Source organism: Caloenas nicobarica, chromosome 5 (assembly GCF_036013445.1).
Source record: "Caloenas nicobarica isolate bCalNic1 chromosome 5, bCalNic1.hap1, whole genome shotgun sequence".
Lineage (NCBI taxonomy): Eukaryota > Metazoa > Chordata > Aves > Columbiformes > Columbidae > Caloenas > Caloenas nicobarica.
The window spans coordinates 26,288,707-26,310,044 of record NC_088249.1 but is presented as its reverse complement, the minus strand read 5'-3'; the positions used below and the strand labels follow the sequence as shown (position 1 = coordinate 26,310,044).

General features: G+C 44.8%; 1 protein-coding gene across 1 annotated transcript; it reads right to left on the bottom strand.

Annotated features, from left to right (window-relative positions):
• Positions 1-19,204: 19,204 nt before the first annotated feature.
• Positions 19,205-21,002, bottom strand: NKX2-8 (NK2 homeobox 8). The gene is made up of 2 exons (XM_065636860.1): positions 20,837-21,002; positions 19,205-19,746 (listed from the first exon to the last, which is right to left on the bottom strand). Exons 1-2 carry the CDS (start codon positions 21,000-21,002, stop codon positions 19,205-19,207), a joined length of 708 nt encoding a protein of 235 aa, XP_065492932.1.
• Between the last annotated feature and the right edge of the window lie 336 nt (positions 21,003-21,338).

The window sequence follows — 21,338 nt, the reverse complement described above, 5'->3', positions numbered from 1 at the left end:
TAGTGACTGTTACTGGTCCTCTGGCTTCAGTTTCTGCAATTTCTTGAAGCAGCCAGAGGTTATCATCTCCAGGAGGTAGCCTTCAGCCCTTGAAAACCTGTTTTCTGCCAAAACGCTGACAAAAACCAGCATGGTGTGGACAGAGAGGCTGTAGCTCCTGGAAGGATGTTGGTGTTTGCTGGGGGCTGCTCACACGCTTGTGTCCATTTGGAGTTTTTTCTCCCTGTTGTTAAATGAAATAATAGTTGAACCGTGTGTGTCAAACATTCTCTGTCTGCATGTGCGTGAGTGTGTGCATTCTCCCTGCTCAGGTAATTAAGGAAGTCAGACCTCAGTTTGCCAAAACCAGAAAGTGGAGCTTTGGATGGGACGGGAATGGGGACCTGGGCACAAATGGGAGCTGTATTTACACTGGACGAAGAGCCACTAGGTGGTTTAAACCTGCCCCTCATTACTCCCATTAACATAAACCAAAAGGCTCATGCTTGTTAAATAAAGGTGTTTTGTGACCCTCTTATATAATACAAAGTTATATAGCAGCTGGGATGGGGGCTTCCTCATTTCGATGGAAACACACATCCCTTCCTCATTCAGAGTCCAAAAGTGTCTGGAGGGCAGGGCCATTGTAGCAGTTTGGTAAGCATTTGGGCTACTTTAGAGCACCAAAATGCCTGATTAATGAGCCAGTGCTCCCTACCTTCCTTGCACTTGGGTACCTGACTTAATTTAATTCCTCTGGATCAAGCCCATGCAGTGGTAGAGACAGGCAAAATCTTAAGGCTAGCACAGGAAACTCAGACCATCTAAAACAGAACCCCTCTTAGGAAACCACCAGAGAGGATACTTAAATACAGTGTAGTTGCCTTTGGCAGTTTGCAAAATTAAATATATATGTTATGTGAGATAAAGAAAATAATATAGGGTGACACTGCTGATTTTATTACATTAATTTTCTCATATAATTTGGAAACTGTAAGTATCTCCCTATTTCTTGCACCTTTGTGCTAATTTGTCAGAGGAAAGAGGAAACATAATCTTATTTAATATAAGCAGCCTTCGAAAAATACTAATTGCCTGGCTTGGTTTAATTTATTTTTAGGTCACACTGCCCTCTAGGGGACTAGGCAGGTAGCGAGGGAGTTTTGCATGATCGGAATATTTTTTAATTCACAGGAAAAGACGTGTTTTCCTTTGTACTACAGTAGAAAATAATAATCCATGTATAGAGCTCGTAATTTAGCATTTTAAGTGTGGTTTGCATTCTTTTTCTTGGGAAGTATTTTTTTAATTAACATTGGGTCTCTTCTTTCTGATTGCAGGGCTGAATTCCTATGCACATTCTTTTACATTATGTAGTTTGCACAGCATCCCTAATTTCAGGTGGTACTACATCAGAATTATGATAAAACTTACATACTTAAATACCCTACATAGAGAACATACATATTTGTACAGAAAACATAATTCGTCATTGAATGTTTTTGAAAAACAAAACAAAAAATACCCCAAACAACACCTGTTTAAAATGGAACGAACAGCAGCAAACTCACCATATCAACAGTTGTAAGTGCTTTTTAATGGAATATAAAAGTAAAAAAAAAAAAAAAAAAAAAAAAAAAAAAAAAAAAAAAAAAAGAAAAGAAAATGAAAGTTTGAAGGTTTGGAAAAGAGAAAGAAAATTATTAAGAAGATTGGCCTTTAGGTGGGCTTAGAAATACTCAGGCTTTTTCAGGGGTGTCAACACTTACTAAGGAAAGAGAGTAGCCTTCTGTAAAGGGCTAAAAGGCTGGATATCTAGTTGTCTAATTATGTCCAAAAATAAAAGTCTTGGCCCCTTCAGTGTCCCTTACTGATGTGATGATCTTGCCACTGACTTCATCCCATTTTAATTCTAAAATTGTATCATAATCTTGGATGGCCAAATTGGATTAGAAACAAGGCTGGGAACTGAGGGTGCCTCACCAGGTCATCACTGCATTTTGTGCTTGGACCCAAATCTGCTTTGCCACTTGCCTTTTTTTCCTTGAAGTAGATGGGTCATGTAGCAGCAGAGTTTCCTTTTTTTGGAAAGAGGATCTTGGTCCAGCAGCTCACAAATCCCTGATCTGGGATGCTTTCGGGATAAGTCCTTCATTTAGGTTTCCACTTGGCTGTGAGAGACTTGGCCAATGTTGCCCTCATCCTGCTTGTAAGTATTTCAAGGCAGATATTGTGGGAAGTTCTCATTTGGCCCTGATTAATTTTAATTTTACTGTGGATTGAGTGGTCTGGCTGCTGCAATGTGCCTCTGGTTTCTTGTTTTACATGCTCCCTGCAGTGGAGTAGCTATCTCCTGTGACCACCGGTAATTACAAACAAATCAGTCTGTTCTGACCTCTTCCCAGCATCGCACTGGGCTTTTATGAGATATTAAAGCTGTCAGCTTCACATGATCAGGCTTCTCATTTCACTCTTAGCATACTTGATACTTTTGCATGCTAATGGTTCATGAGATATTCACCTACCCATGCTCTAGCTTCACTCAACCATGCTTCTGTCTCCTCGTTTAAAGTCTCTGTCCACTTTACAAAGTTTGTTCTTGTCCCTGTAAGGATAAACCATTGAGCCGCTTTAGGCAAAATCTCTCTTATATGCTTCCTTGTCTGGCCACAGCAGTGGGGGTTCATCTCTATAGCATTTTTTAGTTTGATCAGAACAGCCCTATCATATGATTTGCTTTATTCAGGCTTGTACAACCTGTGTTGTAGTTCATGGCATGACAACAGTTCCTGATTCCACTTCTAGTGGCCCGGCTGTGTCATGCTATGCTCAACGGCTCCATAATAACTGGCTTTTCTGAGTCTCTGCTGATAGTCAACTCCTCATATCAAAATCTCTGAAGTGTGTGTAGCCTCATATTCAATTTTCTGTTTAGGAATAATGATATCTTTATACCTTAGCTCACACTTCCTCGGTAGACCCTGCTCTTACAAATACTAGTAACCACTGATACTAACATTGAATGGTACTTGTCCTGAGGTGTTGCAACAGCTTGTCTACCTGCTGATGCACCAGAACCTTATCTTAGGATCGCAAACTGGAGAAATATTTGTCTTGGGCAGTTTGAGCAATGCCTCCTGTACTAGGCTGGAAATTCCCTTCAGTGCTCTGTTAAGTCTCTGGTTTGTTCTGGGTATGTGTAGATGCTCCTCTTACCCAGGAGCATGTTCCAGCAGGGGTAGGACAGCTCTTTCTGTGCTAACCCGCCTCCACCAAGGCAAACAGAATTGTCCTCACAGGTTACTCATACCCACAGGAAGAGATTTCTGGTGTTGCTCTGTAGCTATAGCCCTTGCTTTCACCACCCATGCTTATCTCAGTGTACAGTTTCCATGCTCATGTGATATGAACTGTCTGGGAATCATGAGTTCCCACTCACCTCCCTGCAGATTAACAGCAGTTTGCTGTTCTTGTTGGGATTACAGGCTGCAAAACTCTGTGATTCAGTGGGCATAGTTCAACCCCTGCAAAAATGATTGTCAGCTCTTTTTCCCAGGTTGTGGTGTTCCAGATCTGGAGGTGCTGGCACAAGTGTTCTTACAGGAAGTCTCTGTGTCCTCCATCTTTGGCTGTGACAGTTCCAGCAGAGTGTAAAGGGTGAGGGCTTGCTTCTGCAAAGTTATTTGTAGAAGTCTAACACCACCAGAGATGCCTTCAGGTCGTCTGTTTTGTTTGTCAACTAATCATGCTTTTTCACCTGTGGGTCCCTCTAGCAGAGCTGTTCCCACCATGGTTCTCAGCCTGTGTGCAAGGTAAGAATGCAGCTGCACTGGCTCCCTAGTGAGATACTTGCTTTTGGAGGTGGCACATTCTCAGCTAGCATTCGAGGCATGGGCAACCAGACTTAGACTAGGCTTCTCTTCCCTTCTACATCTGTGCTTCTCCCTCGATTTCCACACAGGAGCAGTTGCACTTGGGAATCCATGTTCTGTAAAGAAACCCAAAATACCCACAAAAAGACCACTCTGCTTCAGAAAAGGAGTTAAACAATTAGAAATACCCTGATAAAAAAAGGTGGGAATTCCATGACTGCAGTTTGAAAAACCAAAGGAATGTTTTTGCACTGGCATCTTAAAAAGAATTCAGTGAAGCTGAGTAGGTGTTGGGGGAGCTTTTCATACTCGGTGACACTGAGCTTGGTGTGCTGCTCCCAGGCAGGAAAAAGGCATGAAGGATCAACACTAAACTTCAGCATAAGCAGTTGAGAACCTGAGTGACTAAAAAGACTCCTTTCAATGTAATTTAAGGCACATTTTACATAACGTATTTTCCTAGATCTTGCATGCCTGCATGAAGAACTTCTTGACTTCATAAGTGATTCTCTGATGAAAACAAACAAGGGCTGATGGTGACTAAAGTGCTCCTCAACACAAGAGCAGTGCTGCAGCCAGATTCTGCCACAGTCATTTTTGCACTAAGTAGTGACTTAGTCAACAAGTAGGATGTCTAGTTTCAGCCTGAGCACTGCTGGTGAAAGGTGCTACTCAGCCTGAAAAAAAAGAACATGGTTTACAGCAAGAAATACAAGCCAAAACAACAGCTTCTCCAATCACAATGGTTGAGTGGGAAGGTCAAGATTTAAGATGCAACGCTTGAGTTAGAATTTGCCTTGGAAAGCAGGGTTAGATCCTCTTTTCTGCAGTTCTGCTCAAAGCCTTCCTGCTTGCCTACTTCAAGGATCCAGTTTGCAAAACAGGACTCAGAGCCATGCTGTGCCCTGCAGACCTATCACTAGCTTTGCTTCTGCACTGTTTTACTCAGACAAGAATCAAATCAGAAAGCAGGAATCATCTTGTCCAGCCACCTGTATATTAACAGTCATTTCATGTCACTGTTAGGACCCGTCTTGAGCCTAGAGTGATTTGATTGTGATTTAAACATGCCCTGAAGAGAGGCCTTCACTCTTCATTAGAAGAGTCTTTACCTTGGCTAATTACGCTCACACTACCCTCCAATAGTGTACCATGATTCTAGTTTGGATTTGTCTGGCTTTCAGCCTCCATTTTTGTTATGCCTTTCTGCCCTAGATTGAAGAGGTTTTTGCCTCTAGGAAGACTAAAGCACAGCTGATCCTGTGGATTAGCCCTCTTACGGCAAAGGGTTCAGCAATAAAATCCCATATGTCTCTTCACATAATAATCAGCATAATAATCCCACGTGTCTCCAGGAGGAGATCTTCCTGCTATAATGAAATGACCTTTCAGTCTTGTTTCTGCTAAGCCCAGTAGAAATATTTTTTAAAGTATTTTATCCTTTTATTTTCACCTTTCTTGAATTAGTTTGTGGCTCTTGTTTGCATGCTCTCCTGCAATGTGATTTGAAAATATGGATACAGCCAGTAGACATAGTGACCTAGCACTGATCTCATCAGAACTAGAGGTGGAGAGAAATCACTTTCTTTCTCTGTTTTTCCAACTAATTCTTCAGAATCCAAGGATTACATTAGCCTTTTTCACTCCATAGTTGTACTAGCAGTAACTTCCATTGAACTCCTGGTTCACTAGATGTTTTTCAGATTCAGGACTTCCAGCTATCTTTTCCCTATTCCTTCTGTAGGACCGGCATTTTTCAGTCCACGATGTACCACTTCCCTGTGGCAGTACTCAAATGCACCTTTAAAGGCTCATCTTTCAAAAGAACATGGACTGCCTTTTATGGTTGCCTCTTCCATTTACATTCTGCCCTACACTTGGGGTGCCAGGCACGGGAAGAGAGAAGGAAACAGGACAACACTTCCAGCAGCAACAAGCTGATACATCAGTTCAGCCATCTTGCCATCATGTTGTTGACAGGACATAGAAAACTTTTTCTGTCATCTGTGCAAGTTTTAACTTGAGAAAAATAATGTGAAAAGCAGGAAGAATACAAAACATCAAGCAAGTGCCTTTTAAAGGAACTCCAGCCATGCTGTGCGCTGAGTGAGGCAGAGATCTCATAGGAGAAATTTAGTGTGATCAGCTGATTAGAGACTACATCAGAGTAAATAAACCCAAGGGATTACCTCATTTCTGGAATGTCTTGGTTTTTGAAGGTTTGACTTTGCAAATAAAAAGGCATTTAAATATATTCCATTATGTAATACTTATTGTTTATCTCCCCTGGGAAACAGTCACTGGATAAGCATGCGGTAGACCATTAAAGTTAAGCAGGTGTTTAAGCATTTCCCTGAATGAAACAGGCCTTAACTATCACTCTAAAATGACAGGTAAATGTAGGAATTTTTAGACTCTGTGTTTTGGCCTCCAGGGATACCCTATATGGTGTCAAGGGCTAGTTTTATAAAGTGTGAAGTGTCCAGCAACACTTCATCCTCGGCTAATCTACCTACAATACCTCTATGAAGATATATTCTATACACTTCCATTGCTCCGTCCCTGAAAACTGATGTTTATTATTCAAATAAAATCAATAGGTTTAGGTATTTTAAGCAGTCAAGGATGGCTATAATGCATTTAACTTGCTTACTATACTATTTTGTCCCTTTTTTGTCCAACTACTATACTGCATTTGAGTTGCTTACTATACTATTTTGTCCCTTTTTTGGTCCAGTGAGGGAAGCTCAGATGGTATATTGCCATATATTTAGACAATTCCTACCGCAATGTGAAGCCCTGCTCTTGTTGAGGCACTTAGATGCTATTGTGCTATAGACAAATACTGATGGTATATCTACATAGTAAACAAAAAAAGGAAAAGGTTCCCTTATGAATAATGTTTAAGAGAACCCGGGGGAAGATAGACTTATTTATTTCCCTTATTCTTTCGATCATTTGGTTTCTGATAGCAAAAGGTATTTTCCTTGAAGTTAAGATCTGCTATTCTTTAATCCCCAGGAAAATGATTACTATCATTTAAGAAAATTATATTCTTTCTAATTAAGATGTTTTCAGACAATTAAATTGCTTCCTGATTTTCATAATTGTCTCATTGCTAAGATCTACCTCTTTCCTGATTAGCAAGGTGGAAAAACCCCAACGCTTTTACTCTGTACAATATTTAGCACTTAAGAAAGAAGTCTCTGCAAATATTCTGAGTCAGACTCTTCTTGCACAAGACCTGCTCTGTATATGTTGCTCTGGCTTCACAAAGTCAGATCGAATAGCCGAAGGCACCCAGAAGGGTGAGTGGGAAAGTAAGAGGAAACCTGTTTGTGATAGTCTGTGAGCTAGCAAGCATGGGAGGCACCATACCCTGGGAGGCCAGGGTGAATCTCTCCATCACCTTCAGCTTTCATGAGGAGAAGTCTGGTTTCTCCACCGGCCTCAATGGGTGGGCTGTGGATGTTCTGTCCAGACTGCCCTTCTCTGCAACACTGCAGAGGACTGGGTCGAGGGAACGAGTTCGAAGGTTGCTAATACCATGGCACTGCCTCACAGTTACAGAGCACAAAAATCATGCAGTCAGTGGCTGCATTTCTTGTGCTACTTCAGCCAGTTCACTTGCACATCACCTGTCTCTGCAGTGGTCACATCTGAGAATTCAGATCTCCCAAGAGCTGTTACATAGCTGCCTCGTGACAATGCACTCTTGCTTTGTCCCTTTCCATGTGCATGTTCTCTTTTTTTATCTTTAATTTGTTTCCACTCTTCTCTCGATTTCCTTCTTTTTTACAGTAGGGCATTAGCTGTTAATGTAGAAGTCTAACAGTTGTTATAATGTACAAGTGTCCTAGTATGCCAGGTGTTATGGGATCTGGGGAATACCATACAGTTTTTAGCCTGTGAAAGGTGCACAGTGGAAGTCCTGTGGATCTCTCCACATTTATGGCATGGTTGCCTGCAGCTTTATGGAAGCTGTTCCAAATGACCCAGAGGGTCAATATCCTTAAATTGGGCTTTAGAGGAAAATACGTGGATGGGTAGTGACTGTTTCAAAAGCTCTGTTCCTAATTTGGTATGCATACACTGTCAAGGGGTTGTTATGAGAAATAAACATAATGGGTTAGTCAGAGACAATGGACTAGAGCTGTATAAATATGAAGGTGAGAGAACATATGATATGTACTTATCAACATCAGGTGATTAAATTAATCAGGTCAGACTCTCAGATGAACCTAGAGATGTTTCTAGAGTTATGGTGGCAAACATCATCAGAAGAGTTGGTTCATGATGTTTTTAAAGGTATGGCTAAGACTGGAGGAACCTTTCCACTACAGCTAAGCACATGAGGGACAAACTATTTTACATCAGGGTGGGCCTGCCTTTGAAAATGCAGAATTCATCAACTCCCATGATTTTCACAGGACTGCCACTGTAACTGTTTCAGTGGCCCAGTTCCTGAAGCCAAATGATGAAGTGACAGCATGTACAAGCATGTACCATTTTCCTTTTCATTGAGCTTAACAAGCTCTTTTGAAAAGAGAAAATAGATCAAAATATTTTTTAAATGTAAGAAAATTGTTCTTCAAAAAGTAACTGGGATGCAAAAAAAAGCTATCCCTTTCTTTTTAAATCTTGTTATTCTTTACACTGGCCTCATGATTTTAAAGATCTGACTCACTGATTTTTAACACTTGTGTGGCATGGTCTTGAAAATGTGGCATAGACTCATAAACATAAATACATTAATATATCCAGAAATATTCCTTCATTAGAGATGTTCATGGGACTCCTACAGTCTCCTCCCTTTGACATTCTCAACCAAAAGAAAGAAGTCTTGAAAGCAAATGTTTTTGCCTTTCTGATGTGAGGAGCTGTTTTGTTGCAATATCAAAGGCCGTTATTCTGAAATGCCACTTTTGTCTTTCAAATTGTTCCATTAGAACTGATTTTAAATGAATTTCATTTCTTTATTGGTAATTTTGTGAGAGGAAAAGTAATGGCTGTCAAAGGTGAGGAAAGCAGTTGTGGCGCAGCCACCATCGAAAGAAACACAGATGGCAGAGCAATGCTTGAGGAGCAGCAGTACTGAGGGACAGAGGGGTATGAAAATGAGGGCAAGAGGCAACCAGTTAGTCCATAGGTTTCCTCTGAGAGTTAAGCCTCTGCTGTCAGTCTCATTTCTATTGTTCTCAGGAATACTGACACTCTCATCCTCTTCAACTTTTTGCCTTTTTCACCTTGCACTTTAACAAACTGTCTCAGAGGGTGGTAGTGAAGTACAAATAAGTTTTGTCTGTGGAAAAGAATTCTGTAAAAAATACCATGTGTGGGAAGAGATCCTTCCTAACATCTGTATGCCCCCTCCAAACCGAGGGCTGAGCAAGCTGGAGTATGTTATGAGAGTGATACACAGATCATCAGTAAGCTCTTAGCTTGGCCTCCCTTTTTCATTATGCTGCCATTTTAGAGAGATGTTTTTATAGCCTCTGCTTGATTTTCCATCAGATCCCTCCCTCCCTGTGAATCCTCCCTTCCTGCTTCCTACAGAATGTGGCCAGCTGGTTACTGCTAAATTTAAACAAAGATATGCTACTTGTAAATCTCTTTGCTTCATCCACATAATATTACTAGCCTAACTCAGCTAGCAAGAAGTACTTCTATTTTGATGTGCACAGGGACTGAAAGCCCAGATGAAGGTCAATGAAGACTGTTGCATAGATAGATGAAACTGACAGGGAGTGCTCTAACTGGTTTTCTGCAGGGAAGTGTTGATTCAGTGGAACTGGGATGTTTGAGGTGTACATGTGAATTCTGCTCAATACGTGGGAACACGATGGGAACTTAAAATTGGGTACTCAGTGGAGGTCTACAGAGCAACTCCATGAGCAGAGCAAAGCACAGCCCAGGTCTCCGTTAGTGCTGTAATACTGCCATGGTGATACACAACAAAACACCCAGCATCTCTGTGAAATGGAAATGCTACTTTTTAGCCAGCTCTAATTACAAACAGCACACCGTGTTTAAATAACCAACAAAACAGGGCATCAACAAAGAAGGTACTCTTTGCATCTCTGAGATTCATACAGCATCCAAGAGCTCAAACATCAAGGAGAAAACAGCAGGTAGCTTAACTCCAAAGATCTCTCCCCTGCTGTTGTTATCATTGACAATGAAGGCAGTGTTGTAAGTGCAGAGTGCAATGGACAATTCATGCACTTACCGTATCTTGCACTCTAGCTACAGGCGCGTGATTTTCTGAAGAAATGATGACAGGATCAAACATATTCTGGCAGATGCTCACAAAATCAGAGCGCCTTTCACTCAGTAAATGACCATAAAAATGCTTTGAAGATGACAATAAAAAGTTATTTAATCATGTTCAAAACAGAAGCACCTGCCAAGTCAATATATCATTTTTTACATGATTGTCTGGTACAGTGACAATAGCAAAAAATGCAAAGTGAGGCTGTTAGGAGCAGCTACTGGTCTGATTCTATAGTAGGCATAGCCTAACGGCGGAGAGAGAGAACAAGAGAAGAGGAAAGAAAAAGCAACACAGAAAGTCACACATATGTTTCCTCAGAGTCCTGATTTTTCAGCCCCTTTTCCCAGCTGTTGCAAGGTGCCCTTGAGAACCTAGTCTGAAGATGTCCTTAGCAGGTCCCATTTTCTGTGAAGTCAGTGTCAGAGGGAAAAAGGACAGTGACCAAAAGGAGACATAAGACAGCCTGGGTGATCTTCATGCTGCCATAGCAGAGGGGAAAAGGTGCTGGGGAGAGAGGTAGAGATCACAGAATCACAGAATGTTAGGGATTGGAAGGGACCTCGAAACATCATCTAGTTCAATCCCTCTGCTGGAGCAGGAACACCTAGGTGAGGTTACACAGGAAGGCATCCAGGCGGGTTTTGAATGTCTCCAGAGAAGGAGACTCCATAACCTCCCTGGGCAGCCTGTTCCAGTGTTCTGTCACCCTCACTGAGAAGAAGTTTCTTCTTGTATTCAAGTGGAACCTCCTGTGTTCCAGTTTGCACCCATTGCTCCTTGTCTTATCACTGATTGTCACCGAGTACACCTCAGTCTCCTATTCCCCAGGCTAAAGAGCCCCAGCTCCCTCAGCCTTTCCTCATAAGGGAGATGCTCCACTCCCTTCATCATCTTTGTTGCCCTGCACTGGACTCTCTTCAGCAGTTCCCTGTCCTTCTTGAACTGAGGGGCCCAGAACTGGACACAATATTCCAGATGTGGTCTCACCAGAGCAGAGTAGAGGGGCAGGAGAACCTCTCTTGACCTACTAACCACCCCCCTTCTAATACACCCCAGGGTGCCATTGGCCTTCTTGGCCACAAGGGCACAGTGCTGGCTCATGGTCATCCTGCTGTCCACCAGGACTCCCAGGTCCCTTTCCCCTACACTGCTCTCCAACAGGTCGCTCCCCAACTTATACTAGAACCTGGGGTTGTTCCTGCCCAGATGCAAGACTCTACATTTTCCCTTGTTATATTTCATTAAATTTTTCCCCGCCCAACTCTCCAGCCTGTCCAGGTCTCACTGGATGGCAGCACAGCCTTCTGGTGTGTCAGCCACTCCTCCCAGTTTGGTGTCATCAGCAAACTTGCTGACAGTGCACTCTGTTCCCTCATCCAAGTCATTGATGAATATATTGAATTGTACTGGTCTCAGTACTGACCCTTGAGGCACTCCACTAGATACAGACCTCCAACTAGACTCTGTCCAATTGGGCACAACTCTCTGGCTTCTTTCCTCCAGCCAGTTCTCAGTCCACCTCACTACCTGATCACCCAGACAACACTTCCTCAGTAGCTTCACTGCCCTAGAATATCTGCAAAATGGTAGGTGGGTGCTGCTAGAAATAGAGACATAGAGAGTGTCATGTGTGGCTGTGCACAGATTAATGGAGCAGCTCAGGAGAACTGGTACCTGCCATTAGCAGTGTGGGCTGTGGGCCTATGCCATGCAACAAAGAGCTCATACTGGTTTTCAGCCCTACCACCACCCCCACAGCTGCATCTACCCCAAATTCAGCAACTTTTCTAGACAAGCCATTTACCTGTGAGCTGGCATTTGCAATCATAACATTGAAGAGCTTTCCAGCTATACCTGGTGCAGTTCAAAACCACCTTTGTGATACTGATTTATTTGGCTCTTTCGGGATCAGCTGAAATTAAAGTAGTCCAAGGGTGGTGACAATTTACACAGGTTGACGACAGAGGCTGTTCTGGCATCTGAAGTCCATCAGGGTAGCAAATCTAGATGTCCAGATTTTAAGGTCAAAAGGGATTGTTCTGACCAAGCACTGTCGTCTCTAATACAATATGAGCCATTGGGATCTCTGGAATTAATTCTTAACACAAGACCAACATCTATGATTAAACTAGAACACTTTTGTTCAAATATTCCGTTGAAAATTTTCAGGGAATTTGCCACCAAGTTGTGGTAAAAATGGCTAATTATTCTTATGGATTAGGAGCCAGGCCAGATTTCAAACTAGGCTTTATCTAACTGCTGAACCTCATTCAACTTTGCCAGCTAAACTGAAGAGCCTTTTATGACCAATTGTATGTTTACTGTGTGAGTGCTTTAACTTAGGTTGTTTCTTCAGTCTCTTTGGTAAGCTAGAATAGACAGGACACCTACCCCAACCTTCACTCCACAGGATGACTGCCAAGCCTTCACCTTTGCTCTGGCTCTTGCATGATGGCTCTTGAGTACTTTATCATCATTCTTAAAACGTAGACACCAGAACAATATTCCTGTAGCAGCTTGAAATTTCAGTGCGCCCAAAATTCAGCTCTCTGTTGCCAAAGGAACATTTAAAACTAAAGTACTCAAAGCCAAAACCAATAATAAACTCCTGGTTACTCTGAAGCACAGGGAATTTTCAGTAGCCAAAACAAACAAACATTAAAGTAATCACAAACACACACAGTGGTACTGTGAAAACGGGTTGGATAATTGGGCGTGAAGGTTACTCAGTGGTAAAATTAGTTCCTCAAGATTGTTATATTATACAGGAGTGAAGAAAATGGAGTGCTAAATTACTGGTTTAAAAAGAAAATATGGGGAAGAGAAGAATATTAACACAATTTTAGCCTTAGTAGAAGGCAGACAAACCAGGCACAGAGGAAATACTTGTAGTGATGAAGGCAGAACTTCGACATTGAAGACAAAACCAATAACATTGGTGTGGCGTCCTGAGGTCACTGTAAGGGAAAGAAAAGGAAGAGCTGAGTAAAAGCAGCCATGTCCACCTTTTAACTGTATGTGCAAACAGCACAGAAGGATAGTTGATAACATGGTGCTCTCTGAAAGCAACTGCGAAATGGAAGAGATCAGGAGAAGCCCCCAACCGGTGCCCAGCCAGCAGCAGCAGATGCATTTCTGAAGTGTTATGGCAAACCAGTCGTCACGGATGATACTGCATTTTGCACAGAGCAGATGTGTCCAATTAGGGGTTCTATGTGAATGCATGCAAACAACAGAAATATGCAAATCAATAGCTTCCAGAAAAGCACTGCACCAGCTACTGGGCACCTTTCCATACTGGGCTGCAGCCTTTTCAGGGAAGTCTGGCAGTACTGGAAAGTCATGAGCTTATGGCATGGGTGTAGAAAATACCCAAGACAGAATAGAAACCTTGAAGAATGGTTAAAGAAAGTCAACAGTAGCAGAGAAGAAACAAACAAACAAAAGTAAAAGGCTTTATACAGTTTTTGTGAAAACAGCAGTTAACACAAATAGAAGTCTGAGCAAAAATGTAACAGATGGCAGTGATCTTCAGTCATTTTCCACAGCATTCAGATATGGAGAAGTTTCAGTAGTATATTTTCTTCTCAATTGCCATTTTATCACAGCTAAAGAAAGACATGATTTAGTTAAATACATATAATGTGTATGGGTTAAGGCATGCAAACACCCCAACATAGCACAAATATACTGAAATTCAACTATATAATTCATATGTAATTACATAAATCAATTTATTTTATAAAAATAAGTTTTTTTCTCTCCAGATTGATATTTTCTGTATAGTTTAGGTGGCTATATTTATGATTTGGTAAAATCACTATTAGTGTTGAATATCATAAAGTCATTAACTTAGTATCAAATCTCTCATCCATCCACAACAGGAAAAAAAGGATGTAAGAGAAAAACTGCACTCCCAGCATACAAACTCTAATGCTTCCTGCCAATGAATATTGCAAAGCAAAATACTGTGGCTGTTGGGAATGTCAATAAATCATTTTTTTCCCTGGGGGACACTATGAACCAGTGAGCAGGACTGTCCTACATGTCAGATGCCCCTGAGGAATTTGACCGACTGCTTGAAAGCAGCATGGACAGTCCCATGGAAACGAACCATCTACACTCCAGAACTGGTGAGGAGATTTATTCTTTTCATTGTTTCTACTGGCTTGTCTACATCTTTTTCCTGTTTCTGTCTGTTATTTTTCTCTTTGAAAGTATTCCTCATCCAGAGTCAAATTCTGTCAGATTCTAAAGAGAATATCTAACTCCTAGGCTTAAGCAGTAGAGGGAGCAAAGGTTTATGAAAAATACCTGACATGATATTGGCTCTAAATGATTCAGTGTCCTTTTGTTCGGAAAGGCAGTCTGAGACATGTGGATGTCTAAAATGAAGTAATTCTCCATATTGGTCTTGGATATAAAGAAAGATACAGCTTCACTCTGGAGAGAAGTGTCACAATTTTTGCTTGGATGATCCATCTTTGGAGGGTACATTTCCAACACACTTCATGACCTCTTTTAAATAGAAGACAACTGGAGAAAACAGGAAGAAAACTGGCACAACTGCCAACAGTCTAGAAAGCTGATTGCCTTCACTGTTTAGTATGCAATTGTAAGCCTGAATATGATGAAAAGTAATCCTGATGTCATGACTCAGTAATCTGTGCTTAGTAGCAGGCAGAGATCTCTTAAACTTCTTAAATCTTGTAGATATGTAAGTGATTTTTTAATCATATTAAGTGTTAGTTAGTGCTGATCCGTTACCCTACTCCTGTGTGACATTTGAGCAGAGTTTTATGAGCTTTATGCTTGAGGAGCATAAAGCAACTTCCCTGACATGAGCACTCTGTATCCACTGCCTGCTTTCCCACAGGAAGTTCCCTTTTAACTAAGATGAGTTAGAACCCTCCTGGAAGTTATGTGAGGTGCCTGGAGTCCTTCTGTCATTGCTGATGCTGGTGGCACTTGGCTCTTCATCTGATTTTTTTAATGTCAAGTAGTTAGAGTGGAGTCTCTGCTTTGCAACTCTTTAGTCATGGCAGGAAGTCTGGAAAGAGAGCACTACCCGATGGCCAATATGTATGGGACTAGAGCAGTGCTCAAGGGTTGGAAGCACGAGCTGAGGAAAAGGAAAATGCACTATCTGGGCTTTTGATGAAAGGCCTGAGTGCCATTAGTAATGCTTGGAAAATGCTATTGCTTGTATCCTAGTTGTTCCCGTCTTCTCAAGAAACAGCAATCAGGCGTTTGAGTCCAGTAAGACACTATCTTAATCAATGAACTGTGGTTTGTGAGGGGTATTGAGTGCAGGGAGAGCCAGGCATGTACTCCTCCACAGATAGTGCTGGGCCCGGACCACCTGTTTCTGAAAGCAAAGTGAGCTCACTGTCTCCCTCCAGCATCAGCTGAGCTCTAACTAGGGCTGGCAGGCACACTCCTACGATGTGTGAGGGGCTGAAAATTCCAAAGAGTTTCCACAGACCTGACTTGCACTCAGTTAACAGCATAGTCCAGACGGTTATTAAGCCAGACATACATACTACAGGACTGCCAGGAGCCTTTTCCAAGTTGGTGATAAGAGAATTTGTTTTGGTGCATGACAGAGTTCTGCTTGGGAGATGATGGTTTTCATCTGTTGCAATTTTTAAGATGTATTATGTGTACAGCCAAAGACTAACGATGGGTATGCATTGGCAGGGGCACACTCAATTCGTTCATAAATTATTGCAAAGAAGCTCGATCATACAGTCTTTCAGAACCGTTGTCCATTATTTGGAGGCAGTCTAGTGATTTGTTTTAATGCCTTAGTTCTGAGTTAACAAACATGTGCCCAGGCGCTCCCACTGAAACAGGGCTGGGCCTTTTCAAAGTCAATAGTTTATTTACTGACTAAGAATAAAGCACCCGGGAAGATGTTTGAAGATGTTAGCAATGCTTTTCATTAGCGGAAGATGGTATTTAGGTCTTGATCATGGCATGTTTATTCATTAGTTTCAGTGAAATCACAGGCCTGTTTGCAGAGTGAAAGTAACAGTGAGACCTGGGGGGCCAAAAGAAAAGGAGGAAAGACAGAGATTGTATGTGCACTCACCCTTTGAGGAGGACGAAAAAGAAGGGAAAAAAAAAACCCACCAAAACCAACAACTGAGATTATTTCGTCCTTTATTAAAAGCCAAGCCAAAGTAACAGAAAATGCACTGAAAGTCAGTAAGTTTCTTTTGCCTCAAAGCCGTTATCGACGACTTTTGTTAACATGTATTTCCTAGATATGGCTTAACTACGAGTAAATTTGACAAATCAAATACACTTAAAGTTTAGATGGATTAATTTGTTTCTATCAGGAAAAACAGTATTTTCAGTCCCACCCCATCTTTTTCACAAGGCTTTTTCTTTTCGCTGTAAATCTCCATAGCTTATTGAATTGGTTCATTATTTAGTACATACTTCTTTCTACTTGGATGTATCAAATTAAGAGGGCCGCTTTTCTCAATACTTGAACCTGACTCGTCCTCCCTGTGTCCCTGTTGCAGTGACTTCCCCTCAGCCTGCGAGGACACGACTTTAGCCTTTTCCGGCGCCCAGGAATCGCAACTTTCCTATTCCCTCGGCTTGGTAAAAAGCAACGCTCACAAACCACACGTTTTGTGTCAAGAAACCCTCATCAGGGGACATTGCAGCCGGTGACGAGAGGAAATCACTGCAGCCTGGGGCCGGGAAGGGACACCCTAGAGGGAGCCTTCCGGGAGAGAGGCTGCCAAATCTTAGGCAAGCTGACGCCGCGTCAGATTTGGGCTGAGAAGGAGGGGGCTTCTCCTGTAGTCTTTGTTTCCGTTTCTAATGACGATGTCACACTATTTCCACGGCTGTTCCTGCTTCATAGCTAGGTCGCAAAGAGTTAAAATGGAGAGCAACATGTGCACTTTTAAAACTCCATGCGACAAAGTCCATTGCTTGAAGTCCAGGTCCCTTCTTCTCCCGCCCCTTCCCAGCGTTCTGCAATCATTTATTATAAAGGGGTTTTATGATACAAATTTGATAATCTCCCATACACATTGGCACTGTTCTAATTGGAGTTGTAAGCCCATAAAATTCAAGCTCTTTGTTTTCATGAAGGCCACAAGGTTTTAAAAGGTACTATTGTACCGCCTAAAACCCATAAAATTGTCACTAGGGACTGATTAAACAGTCCTGAATTGAAACAGTGCGGATTTTGTCTAGGTCCTTTTCATGCACAACAATGCTCTTTTCAACCTTCAAGACAAAAGGAGGTTTAAGGAGCGATTCTCTGGGAGATTCTTCTAAGATAACCCCATCCATATGGGAGACAAGGTGGCCAGCAGCTGAGACGGGGGAAAAAAAATCGGATGGCAGGAAGAAAAATAAAGCGGGTAGGGGGTCGGGGGGACGGGACGACGACACGCAAGACAATGACAAAAAACCCCAGGTGACACAGAGGCTGTATTCCCCTCGGGTCCTTCCCGCACATCCCAGAAGCCTGGTCCGCTCTGCATCTCCTCCTTGGCACATGGCCCCCTGCCCAAGCAGGTAAGGGGATGCAGGTGGGAGGACCGGCCTCGCTCCACCCTTCCCGACCTGACCTGCCTTCAGCTGGGTCGCATCCTCCCGTATGGCGGCCAGAGGTGACACGGAGCCGCCCCGGTGGAAGGGAGGCAGCTCCCAGGAAGGCAGGGCTGGGAAGGAGCAGGGCGATTCTGTCGCGGCTGGGGAGCCGGCCGAAGGCACCTATGGAGTGCTTATCTGTGGGTGCCATCGGCCGTCTCCTCAGCCGCGACGGTGGCGCCTCGCAGCCCCGCTCTCGGGAACTCCCCGGCACATATAGGCAGCACGACACATCGCAGGGGCACACCTGGTCAGAAGTAAGCCTTTTCCGGGGAATAAAAATACCCCAACCTAACCAGCTTTTGCGGGTCCCTTTCCGTCGAGAGCCTTTCCTTGGCAGGTAGATTGCATCAGTCCCCGTGGGGTCTTCATCCCCAGGCATTCCCTCTGCGTTCCTGATCCACGTCTTCCGTCGGAAGGAAAAAGACAGCCGGTCTAGTCTATATTTCAATGAGGCGTGAGTCTGGGGGATTTTGAGAGTTTTTCCCCATTGGCGAGTGCCAGGATAATTATTTTATTCCCCCGCTCCAAACGAATAAAGTCAGTAGTTCACCAAAGCGTTTCAAAACGCACTATTTTCTCTGGGCTGAGTTTCCGCAGTCGATCTTTGGGACATATACAGATTAACAGGAATATTGGCTTAATCCTGGGTCAGCCTTAGCGGCTCTAGAAAAACCAGGAATGAACCATGGCCCAGCCGGAACCCTCGGCACCGCGCTGTGCCCACCGGCCGGGCTGGGCAGAGGAAATCCCGCACCGCAGTCTCCGGGGCCTCGGCCGGCGCCGGGCATCGCCGCTCGAAACGAATAGTAGAGGAGCCTCTAGAGACCGAAGGTTCCGGGCTCACACTTCCCGTAGGAAATATCGCCAGGTTTACAGTGAGATGCTTGCAGAAAACTTTATTCGCAGTTTACTGGCGCACGTGGGTAAAATAAACAAACTTGAAAGTGATATTCCTCTGGAGCTATCAAGAGAAGTGTTTAAGCTTATATGGCACGGGAGATAATCCTACAAAAAAGCCCCAATCGTAAAAAATACACCTCTCCGCCAGGAAAAATTTATTTGTCAAAAATCTCTTTATTAGTTACTGGAAGAATCAGCTATTTTAAAATAAACTAGTTGGCTAGGATTATTATTCTTTTTTAACAAGAAATCTCTCGAAAAGGAGCGGGAGAAGCGGAGGTTTTACAAAAATTGAGCCACACTCGATATCCGCGACCTCGGGTGAGCCCGACGGAGCGAAGGGCGGCCCGGGCGATCTTCCTCCGAGCCGGCCTCTCTGCCCGCCTGTCCCCCGCCGCCCCGGAGCCGCGCTCCGCCGCCCGGCCCGCCCGAGCCCGGCAGCCGCGGGAGCCCGGCGCGCCCGGGCCCTTTCCCCGCGCCAGGAGCCCGGGGCTCGGGCGGGCCACCCCGCGTTCGTGGGATCAGTCCGGCCCCGGAGGGCGAAGCGCCGCTGTCACCATCCCCAGGAGACAACGGCGGGGTGCGGTAAGTGCTGGTAAGAGGGGAAGACGCCGAGGGCGGAGGAGGGCGGGCAGGCTCGGTAGCCCTGCAGGGCGAGGGCGGCCTGGGCGCTGCAGCCCGCCATGGCGCAGCCCAGCTTGGGGCGGGCGGCAGGTGGCGGGGGGCTGGCGGGGCAGCCGCGGCAGGGCTCCCCGTCCCGCACCAGCACCGGCACCACCACCCGGCGCAGCAGGGCGGGCGGGCGCGGCGTGGGGCTGGCGGGGCCCTCGCTCCGCGCCCGCTTCATCTTGTAGCGGTGGTTTTGGAACCAGATCTTCACCTGGGTAGGAGTGAGGCTGAGCAGCCGGGCCAGCTGCTCCCGTTCTGGCGCCGAAAGGTACCGCTGCTGCCGGAACCGCCGCTCCAGCTCCAGCGTCTGCGCCTTGGAGAAGAGCACCCGCCGCTTCTTCTTCTTCTCGGCCTCCGAGCCGCGGGTGGGGAGCGACCTTTGGGTGGAGTCGGGCACGCTCAGCTCCGCGCCGCTCTCGTCGGAAGCTGGGGACAGCGAGGGAGTTAGAGAGAGAGGGCGGCCGGGGACGGGACGCGGGGCAGACACCGTGGAGGCGGAGGGCCGTCGAGAGCCGAATCGCCTCCCGCAGGAAGAGACCCGGCTGTTTACCGGGCCGGATTAATCCCAAGAGTCAACAAGAGATGTGAGCTAACCCCCCGAATACATTAAACCTAACCCACGGGACGGAGCTGGCTTTTCCTCCGCGGGGGAGCGGCTCTGCCCCGTTGTCAGTCTCCACAGGGTCACGGCCGCTTCGCCGCGCACAGCCTAGGGACTTGCCGGCTGGTAACATTTGTGCCCGCTCGGTGCTAAAATGTAATATCGGGCTGCCCAGTCCTTTCACTACTACTTTTCTCCAGCCGCTCGATTACCTTAATATTTAACTTATCCCGGTGGGGTTTACGGATCCATCGGTCTCCTTCTCCTCACACACAGGTGTGCATTAAACGTCTCATATCTGCGGCACAATTTATGTGTGTGAGGTAAGACCAATGTGCTACGTAGCTGGGTTTATGAGCCGTAGCCTGCTCTCCGCGGTGGCAGATGCGTGGATGTAGGCGGTGGCGCCCGGGGCGCTCCGCGGCAGCGCGGGAGGGCGAGGCACTGGGTGTGTGCTTCGCTGTCCGCTGCTGTGCGTGGGGTGACATGAAACCTGGCCGGAACAAACCCGGCAGGATTTCTCGCAACAGTGAAATGGGAAAGAAAGAGTAGGGGGAAAAAAAAAAAAAGAAAAAAAGAAAGAAAAAAAAAGAAAATCCGCGAAGCGAGCTTAAACGATAAGCGCAGAGCGACGGGCGGACACAGCCTGAAGGTTTGCTTTCTGTCATAGCTGGGAACATGCACAGACCTAGGGGAAAAACAACCTCCTTTCTCTCTTAAGCTCGTGGCCGGGATGTTTCTGCTGTTTCATTGTTGCAATTCAGTCATATTCTATAAAATTCCCAGCCCGGATCGCCCAGGTCCTGTAGGCTACATACTGTGGCGATTCGCTTCTTCGCATCTTTCCCCAAGGAATAAGGGGTAACAAAAGATAGCTGTGCGGAGATGGCGAATTCCTATCCGTTTCATACTCACAGGGATAGTGATTTCTGTGTGTTTCTATCCACCCTCGGTACGGCGAGCCGGTGTAATTCTTCGCTGAGTAGTGATGATCAGAGGCTTGCTTTATATTATTAGCATCCTGTTCTGGTAAATCCAAAATGCTTCTCACTGTAAAACTGATCCTGCCAGATGTGGCCATGGTAGGTTGTGCACACCCCAAAAAAAATCGTCCCAAAGCCCTGAACCCCCTCCCTTAAAAGCTGCGAGGAGAGGACTGCGCCCAGTTATTGGGGAATCTCCTGGCTCAAGAGAACCTTCCCTTCCATCGCCACCTAAGCCCAAATATTAGTGTCGTTTACAGAGGTGTCCTGTTTATATAAACAGTCCACCCCACTGCAAGCACTGCCTGCTTTCAAACCGTCCCTGTCTATAGGATGCTAAGTACCTGAATTAGTCAAGTGCTAAAGCCCTAATGGGAGTAGGTGTAACCCCCCCTCCCGTCACCCCCATGAGAGAATAACCCGTTACCTCCCAA